This window comes from Liolophura sinensis, chromosome 3, assembly GCF_032854445.1.
Source record: "Liolophura sinensis isolate JHLJ2023 chromosome 3, CUHK_Ljap_v2, whole genome shotgun sequence".
Taxonomy (NCBI): Eukaryota; Metazoa; Mollusca; class Polyplacophora; order Chitonida; family Chitonidae; genus Liolophura; species Liolophura sinensis.
Genome location: NC_088297.1, coordinates 5,560,937 through 5,574,153, shown reverse-complemented (window position 1 = coordinate 5,574,153; position 13,217 = coordinate 5,560,937). Strand labels below are relative to the sequence as shown.

The 13,217-nt window shown below is 37.6% G+C and overlaps 1 protein-coding gene across 2 annotated transcripts; it reads left to right on the top strand.

The window, feature by feature from the left end:
• Nucleotides 1-2,885: 2,885 nt before the first annotated feature.
• Nucleotides 2,886-11,686, top strand: LOC135463795 (androgen-induced gene 1 protein-like). Of its 2 annotated transcripts, XM_064741234.1 has the most exons (7): nucleotides 2,894-3,030; nucleotides 3,658-3,838; nucleotides 4,281-4,427; nucleotides 6,008-6,109; nucleotides 6,756-6,871; nucleotides 9,567-9,718; nucleotides 11,045-11,686. In XM_064741234.1, the coding sequence occupies exons 2-7, from the start codon at nucleotides 3,680-3,682 to the stop codon at nucleotides 11,083-11,085; spliced, it is 717 nt and encodes a 238-aa protein (XP_064597304.1). In that variant the 5' UTR covers nucleotides 2,894-3,030; nucleotides 3,658-3,679; the 3' UTR covers nucleotides 11,086-11,686. The 2 variants fall into 2 exon arrangements, with proteins under 2 accessions (XP_064597306.1, XP_064597304.1); XM_064741236.1 differs by lacking the exon at nucleotides 3,658-3,838 and having other exon boundaries at nucleotides 2,886-3,030.
• Nucleotides 11,687-13,217: the final 1,531 nt, after the last annotated feature.

Genomic DNA, 13,217 nt, shown 5'->3' with positions numbered 1-13,217 from the left:
ATGCCTTGGGAGGTTTCTCCTGGAAAATCGACTCCTCAAGATCACTGAAACATTGTCTTTATGTATAAGAAGTGGTTTTATTCTTTGGTTAGGTATATAAGATATTGTTTGTCGATTAAGGCTTAGGGATGTCATTTTTTGGTTGACCAGTGGTATGCAAATGTTGTAATCCTTCCTTGGAATTATACTTAAACCTACATTTCGAGAATTGATTTTCAGTGGACGTTGTAGTAGGAAATGCACCTTTCCATCAAGCTGCAGTGTTTGGTTATGACTTTACACATTTGCCTGCTTTTATGGAAGTTCTGGGTGAAATTATAAAATCTCTACATCCATAGATTGCATGACAAGTGTTTTGTTCGTAAATGAATAACTAGAAAATATATATATCTTTTCTGCCACGTTGTCTCAAATCAATCTTCAAATATTTACAGGGGTAAAACGGCAGTTGTGTCAGAACCCGTATATATCTGACTTGCAAATGAATGAAATCACGCGGAAATCGTCGCCAGACCGGATTCGAACTCTTCATCATCTACTATCCTTATAGCTCTGAAAATTTGTTCTCGCTTGTTCTGGCATTTTTGACCAAAGCCTATAGTTTGGGTTCATTTGGAGGCTTGTGCTGTTTTGGTGAATCCCAATGACATTTTTTTCAGTTTCAGGTAGCCAGTCGGAATCGAGTAGTAAATATGTATGGGCTGGTTTGTGCCGCGTCAGTGGAACTTTCGGCTCGATGCATCGCTTTCCTCTATCCCGTCTTTGTTATGCGTTTGATGCATTGTCTCTGTACCCATGTACATGACGCATTTGACGAAGCAAAGTCCTGGTGTTGACTGAGTGTATTGTAAAGTCTTGACTCGAGCAGCACATCCGGTTAAAGGCGAAGACAACATAAAAATTACACCAAGAACAGATTGAAGAGTGCGAAAAGTTAGTTGTAAATGTGGTCTTCAATTCGATTTTTCTTTAAAGAGAAAAAGACACTAGAAAATAAGTTTTGTATGTTGGATATTTAGGACCACCCCTAAGTATATATCCTATTTACGTAATATTGTTATAAATAAGGTTGTAACACATGTTTAATAAATATATTTGCACTAGAATTTTGTCTGTTCAGCTAACAAATGTGTTCTGCCTGTATTTTGATCATATTTATGTTTTAAGCATATTTATAAATATTATAATTCAGATAAAATCCATGTGTTTGCATATAAACAACAGATTTACATTCAAAATCTTTAATTAAAACATTATAATGCTAAAACGATATTTACCATGGAAGAGGTGCTTCCAAATACACACAATGCAAAATATTTTCAAATACACTTTTCTCCTGAAAGAAAAAAATTCCAAAAAATACCTGCTACAACCCATAAAAGGCCACAAGGAAATCCTTGTCCAGCTTTCTGACACAACTGACTCTCACACATATAATCTGTTAAATTTAACGCAAGATCTGTTGTCTGAGGGATGCTAGAATGCATTCTGCTATTGCAGCAGATAATTCTGTTAAATAAAACACACGCGTTCTTTTTATTCAACATAAAGATTCTGTTATATTCTTGAGTACGGTGTAAAATACCAACCAAATAATTAAATAAATTAATAAAGGTTTTATTAGGCAAAAGGAATATTCTTTTGAATATAACACAGTATTATGTTATGAGAACAGATTACATCCTAGCATCACTCAGACAACAGACTTTCTGTTAAAATTATTGAGTGAAGGTAAACACGATATTGCACCACTTTTTGTGCTAGAACACGTGCAGGTATGGCTCCATAGAACAGTTGTTTAGTGGTTAAATCGCCTTACCGAAAGAGGATAAATTCAGGTAAATTTATTACCTTGAGGTATAGATATGCAATTGAATGCTGGGTTACAACGGACGATATTGACGATTACAAAATTTTCACTACCAAATTACAACAAAACCTAACGATAGGATTGCCACAACATCCAAAAGAGTGGACAAGTATTGAAGATTTTTTGTGCAATGTAAGCCTATGTTTCTTGTTTGTTTTTTTTGTTTGTTTGTGTTTTTTTTTATATGGTTGGGTTGAAAAGTGAGCGGGGTGGGGGGTGGGGGTGGGAGGTCATAATTATAATAACTTCCTGTATCAGACTACGAAAACGGACCCAACGAGAACAGTCGACAGCTTAATTATCTCTGCCAAAATCCCGAGAACAAAAGAATCTCGAAAATCCACTGCACGACTAAGACGCCCCCCCCCCCCCACCCAGAATACATCTCCCAATGAAATATATGCACTTTAAAAAACAAAATCATTAATCATGTTTCAGCGTAGATAAAGCTCTCCTAAACAAGGCTCTCATAAATCGTAATAAGCAGCCATGGACTTTCTTTCATTGGGGTACCGAACATGGTGGAAAACCTTCATATTTTACCTTTGTGTCAAATTGACAGTTTCTTTGGCAATTTCCCTGTCTGGCACCAAAGTCTCGAGGTTGTGTATGTGGTTGACGAAACAGACAGCTAGGAGACTTCTTATCAAAGTTATTGTTTGGTTAATTTCTTGCCTTCTTGTCGTTCAGTGTTAAGGTGAGGATGTTTTTATCCAGCCGCTCTGGGTGATGGCTGACTTAGACCTTACCAGTGCGTGACTGAATTAGCACACGCCTAACGTTTTGACACCGAGCTACCGGATCTCATTTATAGGTAAAATGTACCTTTATATCGGTAGGACCATTATAATTTTGCTTAGTGTACATAACTTAAACAAACAGCCCCCGTGGCTTGACTTAAAATAGAATAAATTACGAAACAATATCAGCTGGACTTTGTACAGCTAGTTATCTCCCTTAGTACAGTCAAAAAATAGGTTTTCAATGAGGGAGGTTGATTTCATGTCCTAAAATCGAAAATGGCAAACATGAAAAGTCTCGCTCTACATTTACCGGCCTTTGCGGTTTTATTTTACGGCTTGTCGTGGGACGTGATCAACGTTAGCATTGGCTGGGAAGGTTATGGAGGGAAATTCAAATACCTGACTTTTTGGGATCAGGTAATGTATTAGGATTGGCTTTGATTGGCTGTTGTTGTTGCAGTGTTTTAGATGTATCACGTGACGTGACAAGCCAGACTTTGAACCGCGCAGTGTCATCTGAACTACTCCACTAAGTCCATTCCCATCGTAAATGATTTTCTCCCTAATCTCATGTAGCTTTGTAGTTAGCTCATTACATTTCTTGCATAGAAAATCAATGGCAAATTCATTTGCAAGCTGTCTGATATTGAGTGATAGCTGATTTGCTGCGCAAGCTGGCTGGTCCAGTTGTATTTGACTCGACGTGGAAAATTTCACATACCTTTACAAGTTGAACTCGTCCGTATATTTGGTATACACTGATTCCCCAAGTCATACGAATGTAGATATGTCAAAGTCTGCATTGGTAAACCATATTTTAATTGTAATCTAGCCATTTGAACATTTGAAGCGAACAGAATGGGTAAATGTATGGTATTGATAATGAATAAGAGGTACATGTAATATTGCCAGGTATTTCTTCCCAGGAATCGCTGGAATTTGATTCAGGAACAGAGTTCACAAGAGTCAGTGCAGACCCACTTAGCTTTCATTTGCTTGTCTAAAATCCCTCTATCTCCACTCCTGCCGCCCTTACCTTTACAGTGACTTTGTATAGACGTCCAGTATGGAACATCCTTTAACTGTGTTGTACCATGTGACTATCACACTGACTTATGCAGCTTCCTTGTTGTATAACATCTTGTATGTTAATGAGGAAGGAGGAAACACTTTAACCTACAGAGGATATGGAGGGAAATTCAAGTTCCTCACATTTTGGAACTTTGTAAGTAATGGCATGGCCCAAAATTCAGATGCTAAAATGTCTTGTGTTGACGTATTTATTTCTTTGATTGCTGTTTTATGTCATACTCAAAAATATTTCACCTATGCATTGTGACAGTTGCCAGCATTATGGTGGGAGGCAGCCAGGCAAAGTCCAAGGGAAACCCCCGACCATCCACAGGTTATGTTTTGTGTGGGATTATCATTCAGATCCAGACGACGACCACTGTTGCTAATGTAGTTGCCTCATTGTCGACTTTTTAGGGAATTCATAAAAATTCCCTAAATACATAGTTTACATAAAAAGTTCAGATTAACTGGTATATATTATTACGTGTACATATTTGTAGTAAATTATGAAACCTTTCTTATGATTCACCATGCAGTTGTTGTTTTTTTTTTTTTACTTTTTTGGTTTCTATGTTGTTTTTCTCTTTGTACAGTGTCTTCAGACGTTCTATTTTGGCTTATGCGTGGTCAATGACTTAACAGGGACAAACCCCGGGCCTGGTCCCGCACAGAGAAAGAAATCCAGTCTGAAAGCCTTCATTGACAAATTCCTGGCCTCTATAGGCTTCCCCATGGGTGTTGTAAGTCACAGTGCTGGTTCACATGCACATTTCACAGATTATTGCCTTTCACAACTTTTCCACTGCATTTCATCATCTTACCCTATTCTAATTTTTCGGACATCTGGTCAGCTCCTCTTTATAGCCGTTATAAATGTAACTGTAGCAGGAATATTTAGTTTCTTGTTTCTCACACGATTACATCATCTGGACAACATTTTCGTATATTTACTTTTCCAAAAAGTTGGAAAAGAGATGTAATATTGAGCTTTTAACCTAACAAATATCTGTCCCCAAAATTAGATTAATTAGGTAATAATAAAACCACCCAGTCCCCCATGTTAAACACTCAGTCAGCCTAATTGACACTTCCTTATTAGGAAGGGCCTCCGTGGCTCAGTCGGTTAGCGCGCTAGCGCAGCGTAATGACCCAGGAGCCTCTCACCAATGCGGTTGCTGTGAGTTCAAGTCCAGCTCATACTGGCTTCCTCTCCGGTCGTAAGTGGGAAGGTCTGGCAGCAACCTGCAGATGGTCGTGGGTTTCCCCTGGGCTCTGCCCGGTTTCCTCCCACCATAATGCTGGCCGCCGTTATATAAGTGAAATATTCTTGAGTAACACCAATCAAATAAATAAATAAATAAATCCTTATTAGGAATATTCTGTATTACACTGGAAGTTTGGCCTGTAAACAGGCCCTTTCTGAAGCACCCAAAGGCCTTAAGGTGATGCTTTTAATTTCAGCACTAAATTTTTTCTGATGAAGAATTTGTCAAACTTTGTAAGAAAATCTGATGTGCCCCTATAGTGTGGATGAATGGATCAAAATCAAGCCAAGTATCTCATTTGAAAATAGCTTAAATAACTTGAAAATAGCTTAGGTGAAATACACCAAAGTAGTCACTGTTTAATACGTGTACTTTTTGCAATACATCCCCCCAACTTCTCATATTAGAAATCATAGTTTTCATTTACTTTTTACACCACTTGAGTTTTTCTCTTTCATATGTCAAAACTGGAAACTGCTTATGGGTTTTTGTGACTTAAAAGATAAATTCAGAGCAGTAATCGTCTTCTGGTATCTTTTGTGTTATTAAAGGGATGCAGAATCGAAGCTAATTGGCTGACAGTGGAGATAAGATTTCCTGGGTTAATGTGTGCAACTTTGGTCAGGCTTAAATACATCCGTGATACCTAAAATTCAGCCTAGCCTGGACTTGCCTGGTCTTGACTTGCATGTCTCTTACACCAGCCAATCATAAAGAATTCTGTATCCCTGTGAATCGGTATTATCTCCCCTTACCTTGAATGGCAAAGCATGAATAATAACTCTTGCAGAAGAAACCAGGAGACAGAGAGCATGAACAGTATGACCAGTGGAAACATTAAAGTATGGCCTTAGTGGCAAGTGACAGTTGACATCCTTGACAGCCAATAGGTTCTGCTTCAGTTCTTCATTTTATTCTCCTCTTGAATAGATAATGTATGAGACCGCAAGTCGCATGTCATTGGTTAAACCGCTGTATTTTATGACTGCTGTTTTTAAGGTGTTTAGTCCTGAAAAAGATTTTCTAAGTTTGTGTATTTTTTTTTCTCTCCTCAGTTTGTGGTGACAACATTTTGGGCAATCTTTTACGTAGACAGAGAGCTGGTGTTCCCGAGAAAACTGGACGGCATTATCCCACCCTGGCTCAACCACATCATGGTACGCAGTAGAATACAAGTACATATATGTTCTAGTTAGATTAGGGTAGGCTTAGGGGGCCTCCGTGGCCTAGTGGTTAGCGTGCTAGCGCAGCACAATGACACAGAAGCCTCTCAAATCAAATGAATGAATAAGTTCAGCAAGCACCTGTAAACCTGATTACAGTCATAATACATGAAGTACAAAGTTCTCGAGCACATGTGAACATGAACCAAACACGCTCATAAATAAATCAATTAGTATTGAAGCACTCACTCAGTGGCTTTTTTTATCAATGCTATTAGCAGTAAATCATCTGTTGTTGTTGTTGACCAGCCCCGATAGCACAGTTGGTAGAGTGTCCGCTTTGGGAGCGGTAGATCCAGGGTCAATCCTAGGTCTAGTCACACCTAAGGCTTTAAAAGAGGAAGTTGTAACTTCCTGGCTTGGTGTTCAGCATGAAAGGGATAGTGCAACGACTGTTTGACCAGTATCAGTATAATGGTTCTCAGTGAAGCAGCAATAGGTAAAAGATCTGTGGAAATCTGTCCTGCAACAAGGAGGCACATTACATGCACTGTAAGGATTCCTTCATCATCATATGACTGAAAAGTTTAAGAACGACGTTAAACGTCAAGCAGTCATTCTGTTGCTGTTGCTTTTGTAGCACACTGTACCTTTACCATTCCTGCTGTTGGACAAGTACATGGTGTACCACGAATACCCACCCCGGGGAAAGGCCATGTTAACCACTATTGTCTTTGCATCTGTATACCAAGCCTGGTAAGTACACCACAGTTATCCCTATTGCCAGGATTTTGAAGTCAAGATTTTAAAACACACTCATGTTATTGTTTCTTATGTCAAAAAATTTTGCTTCGGGTTGGGGGAGGGGGGGTTGCCTTGAGGCATCAACCAGTGCAAGAAATTTCACCTGATTTTGGTGTAAAGGATTTTGTTCCCTGTAAATATACACCGCCTGATTCCAATGGTTACCTATGAAATCATTAATAATAGATGATAATTATTGGTGAGTACATTTAGCAGAGCTAAGAAGTGGCAGCACATGACAGTGCTGTGATAGGTTTGTTCTCTCTCCTGTCATACTGTATATATATCTTTTCTCTCTTGATAATATAGATACATGCATTTATTTATTTATTTATTTATTTATTTGATTGGAGTTTTACACACCGCTCAAGAATATTTTCACTTCATATGCAACATGCTATATGGGAGAAACCGGAGATATTATGGACAGCTTTATCACACTATATTTCTACAATTTACACGTTTTACTTTTCCAGAATACTGTGGAGAGCTTTATCACACTATATTTCTACAATTTACACGTTTTATTTTTCCAGGATACTGTGGATAGCTTTATCACACTATATTTCTAGAATTTACACGTTTTATTTTTCCAGGATACTGTGGAGAGCTGTATGGCACTATATTTCTACTAGTTACATGTTTTTTTCCGGGATACTGTGGATAGCTTTATCACACTATATTTCTACTAGTTACATGTTTTTTTCCAGGATACTGTGGATAGCTTTATCACACTATATTTCTACTAGTTATATGTTTTTTTTCCAGGACACTGTGGATAGCTTTATCACACTATATTTCTACTAGTTACAGGTTTTATTTTTCCAGGATACTGTGGATAGCTTTATCACACTATATTTCTACTAGTTACATGTTTTTTTCCAGGATACTGTGGAGAGCTTTATCACACTATATTTCTACAATTTACACGTTTTACGTTTCCAGGATACTGTGGAGAGCTGTATCACACTATATTTCTACAATTTACACGTTTTATTTTTCCAGGACACTATGGATAGCTGTATCGCGCTATATTTCTACAATTTACACGTCTTATTTTTCCAGGACACTGTGGATAGCTTTATCACACTATATTTCTACTAGTTACATGTATTTTTCCAGGATACTGTGGATAGCTTTATCACACTATATTTCTACACTTAACACTTTTTTCCCCCAGGATACTGTGGATAGCTTTATCACACTATATTTCTACTAGTTACATGTTTTTTTCCAGGATACTGTGGATAGCTTTATCACACTATATTTCTACTAGTTATATGTTTTTTTTCCAGGACACTGTGGATAGCTTTATCACACTATATTTCTACTAGTTACAGGTTTTATTTTTCCAGGATACTGTGGATAGCTTTATCACACTATATTTCTACTAGTTACAGGTTTTATTTTTCCAGGATACTGTGGATAGCTTTATCACACTATATTTCTACTAGTTACATGTTTTTTTCCAGGATACTGTGGAGAGCTTTATCACACTATATTTCTACAATTTACACGTTTTACGTTTCCAGGATACTGTGGAGAGCTGTATCACACTATATTTCTACAATTTACACGTTTTATTTTTCCAGGACACTGTGGATAGCTGTATCGCGCTATATTTCTACAATTTACACGTCTTATTTTTCCAGGACACTGTGGATAGCTTTATCACACTATATTTCTACTAGTTACATGTATTTTTCCAGGATACTGTGGATAGCTTTATCACACTATATTTCTACACTTAACACTTTTTTCCCCCAGGATACTGTGGATAGCTTTATCACACTATATTTCTACAATTTACACGTTTTACGTTTCCAGGATACTGTGGAGAGCTTTATCACACTATATTTCTACAATTTACACGTTTTATTTTTCCAGGACACTGTGGATAGCTGTATCGCACTATATTTCTACAATTTACACGTCTTATTTTTCCAGGACACTGTGGATAGCTTTATCACACTATATTTCTACTAGTTACATGTATTTTTCCAGGATACTGTGGAGAGCTTTATCACACTATATTTCTACACTTAACACTTTTTTCCCCCAGGATACTGTGGATAGCTTTATCACACTATATTTCTACAATTTACACGTTTTACGTTTCCAGGATACTGTGGATAGCTTTGTCACACTATATTTCTACACTTAACACTTTTTCCCCCAGGATACTGTGGATAGCTTTATCACACTATATTTCTACTAGTTACATATTTTTTCCAGGACACTGTGGAGAGCTTTATCACACTATATTTCTACTAGTTACATGTTCTTTTCCAGGATACTGTGGATAGCTTTATCACACTATATTTCTACAATTTACACGTTTTATTTTTCCAGCATACTGTGGAGAGCTGTATCACACTATGTTTCTACAATTTACACGTCTTATTTTTCCAGGATACTGTGGAGAGCTGTATCACACTATATTTCTACTAGTTACATGTTTTTTTTCCAGGACACTGTGGATAGCTGTATCGCACTATATTTCTACTAGTTACATGTTCTTTTCCAGGATACTGTGGATAGCTTTATCACACTATATTTCTACAATTTACACGTTTTATTTTTCCAGGACACTGTGGATAGCTTTATCACACTATATTTCTACTAGTTACACGTCTTATTTTTCCAGGATACTGTGGATAGCTTATTACACCAATTTCTGGGTGTACCCAGTCCTGGAAGTTCTGAACAACGCTCAGCGATGTGTGTTCTTCCTCACCCTCTGGGCATTCCTCATTAGCATCTACCTGCTGGGGGAGGGGCTGTCAGGATTCTGGTGGAGTGAGTACTTTATATCAGGGTCTGTGCGGATGGTAGTGGGTTTCCCCCGGCCTCCACCCACCATAATAATGTTGGCCGTCGTCGCATAAGTGAAATATTCTTGAGTATGGTGTTTAACAGCAATCAAATAAATAAATAAATAAATAAATAAATACTTTATATCAGGTGTGACAAACACAAGGTTTATATGGCGGGAGTTGTTGTGGGGGGTGGTATGATGCAGTGGTCCATACCTTTGTGCCGAGTGGTCAGCCTGCTCTCGCAGCACATGCTGGCCTCCTCTCCAGTCATACCAGGGAATGTCTGCCAGCAACCTTGAGATGGCCTTGTTGTTGTGTGTGGTTGAGGTCTACATGTAGCATACTCAGCCTAACTAGGACATAAAGACAAGGAGAATTTTGTCTCACGGATAATTTATGACATGGAGTGTAATCTGACCATACAGGAAATGTCAATACTCCTAGCATTCTACACAGTGAAAATGTCCATATTCTCTTCAAGGGTGACTTCTGTATGTATGTGATATGTGATAAATCGTATGTGTATGGTCATATGGTTCACATCATATGATCTCATTGCAGTACCATATGGTTACTGGGTTTAAGTTTTGCTAGGACTCCGGAGATGCAGATCCAATCCTGGCTTTGAACATGAAATTTGGGGATTCCCCTGCTCTCAGTGTTAGTGGGCCCTCGGTGACATTACATCTAGCTGGTTGATGTCTTTTGTGTGGCCAGGCACTCCAAGCCCTACAGTTTCCTCCAGGCACTACAATGTCCTCCAAGCACTACAGTTTTTTTCAGTCACTACAATTTCCTCCAGGCACTACAGTTTCCTCCAGGTGCTACAATTTTCCCCAGGCACTACAGTTTCCTCCAGGCACTACAATTTTCCCCAGGCACTACAGTTTCCTCCAGGCACTACAGTTTTTTTCCAGGCACTGCAGTTTCCTCCATGCACTACAGTTTCCTCCAGGCACTACAGTTTTCCCCAGGCACTACAGTTTCCTCCAGTCATAAACTGGCTGCCATCCTACAAGTGATAAGAGTCTTGATTATGGCATTAAACTGCAAAAGATTGAACAAATACAGTTCATATTAGGTAGTGGAGCCATTGTGGCCAATCTCTGACTAATATTAAAAAGAAATTTTTGGTTTAGTGATAAAATCGGATAATCATTTTAAAATGTTGTGAGCTGTAAATATTCTTATACAGTTCCACGCCTTTACAACAGAAGATGTCAGTATTTACAGATCGTAGTTTAAATACTTGTTTTTTTTTTTTGAGAAAGAAACTTACCTGACTTTTCCTTTTTTTCTTTTGCAGGATACGAGAAGGCAAAAGCTGTAACATCCAAAAAACGCTGACAAGAATTATTTATAGAAAAGAAAAATTATTTCATTTGAATTTGCTCATAATATATAGAATGTAAAACATGTTTATGTGGAAACTTTGGAGTTTAGAACATGATTGTATAATACATAGATTTCATTTATTTAGAGACTTTGTACTGTTTTAGGGTACTTTAGCAACTCCAGCACTCATAACAATGACTTAAGGTGATGCGTAATTCAATATTTCAGTTTTAATTTAATAATTTAAGTTTCAATAAATTGTCCATTCTTGAAAATGGTTTCAGTAAAACTGAAATATTGAATAAGGGTGCATCATTTGTTGACACAGTACTCTACATTAATAGCGAAGTTTATCAATGGAAATCTTAATCTTAAATTAATTTAATAATTTAAGTTTCAATAAATTGTCCATTCTTGAAAATGGTTTCAGTAAAACTGAAATATTGAATAAAGGTGCATCATTTGTTGACACAGTACACTACATTAATAGCGAAGCTTATCAATGGAAATCTTTGTACTGTTGAAAGGATATATAAAGTGCTTTAGTTTAATTTCCTAATGTGCAGTTTAGGACATGTAATGAGATGTTTAAAAAATTTCAACCTTTGTTTTGTGGGGGGAGGGGGGGAGGGATTAAAACGGCTTCACAGTTCAGTTTTCTTAAAGCCCCAGGTTGCAGTGGCGACATCAACGTTGATCTTTGTGGGGCAACAAACCGAATAAGGTGGTGGTTGGTCAAGGGGGTGGTGAATGGGCAGGGTGATTAGGGGCTTTAAGGTGGCCCAACGAAGCCATGCAAAGCCTAGGCACATGCCACCTTGCTAATGTTTGTTTTAGACATCCTTTTCGTGTATCCTTTAAGAATGTGAATATGCATGTATATTGATTACAACCATATTGTGCTTCATCTCAGTTGATCTGTACTGTTTAGCGTGCTTGATTGTACCTAAACGCCTCATTCATCACATCTGATTTTTTTGGCATGCTTGATTGTACCTAAACGCCTCATTCATCACATCTGAATTTTTTGGCATGCTGGATTGTACCTAAACACCACATTCATCACATCTGAATTTTTTGGCATTTTTGATTGTACCTAAACACCACATTCATCACGTTTGAATTTTTTGGCATGCTTGATTTTACTTACTTGCCACATTCATCACATCTGAATTTCTGGCATTCTTGATTGTACCTAAACACCACATTCTTCACACCTGAAATTTTTGGCCTTCTTGGTTGTACCTAAACACCACATTCATCACATCTGAATTTTTTGGCCTTCTTGGTTGTACCTAAATGCCACATTCATCACATCTGAATTTTTAGCATGCTTGATTGTACCTAAACACCACATTCATCACGTTTGAATTTTTTGGCATGCTTGATTTTACTTACTTGCCACATTCATCACATCTGAATTTCTGGCATTCTTGATTGTACCTAAACACCACATTCATCACATCTGAATTTTTTGGCATTCTTGATTGTACCTAAACACCACATTCATCACATCTGAATTTTTTGGCATTCTTGATTGTACTAAAACACCACATTTATCACATAGCAAAACTGTAACTTTCCGTAAAGGTGTGAATTGAAGAGAACATTTAAACATGCTTGGAGTTCTGTGTAAGCTACCAATAAAATATAAAGTAAATATATTAAATCCTTGTTTAGATGGAAAATCATTCATGTTTGGATTTCATGTTTAGCTGTTTATGATGAAACAGTGTGTTGCATTGGTCTGTCGTACAACCAATCATTATTGGCCTTTCACCGTGTGTCAATTATCCAACCAATCAGAGAAGCTTTCACATTGACGTGTTTAGGATTTAAGGTTGAAACTCTTTTGGGGGATGAGAATTTTCTAAGGGAAATCAGGATTTTTATAGTGTTTCACCCAAGTGTCATAAAACTAACCGTTTTACTAATGGGGGTTGGCTAGGAGAGGAAATTTTAACTGATTTTGATGGGAAAAATAGTTTCCTTTTTGAGGCAAAGGTTGTGCTAAAGGCCATGTATTTGTGGCCTACATTTTGGTGCTGTCCAGCCATTACTGTCAAGTTTGTTGGCCAACAGAACTATTGGCATCAGTTAAGTATCCCAGCCTCTAATGGACATCTGCTGCGGGTTCAAACCTG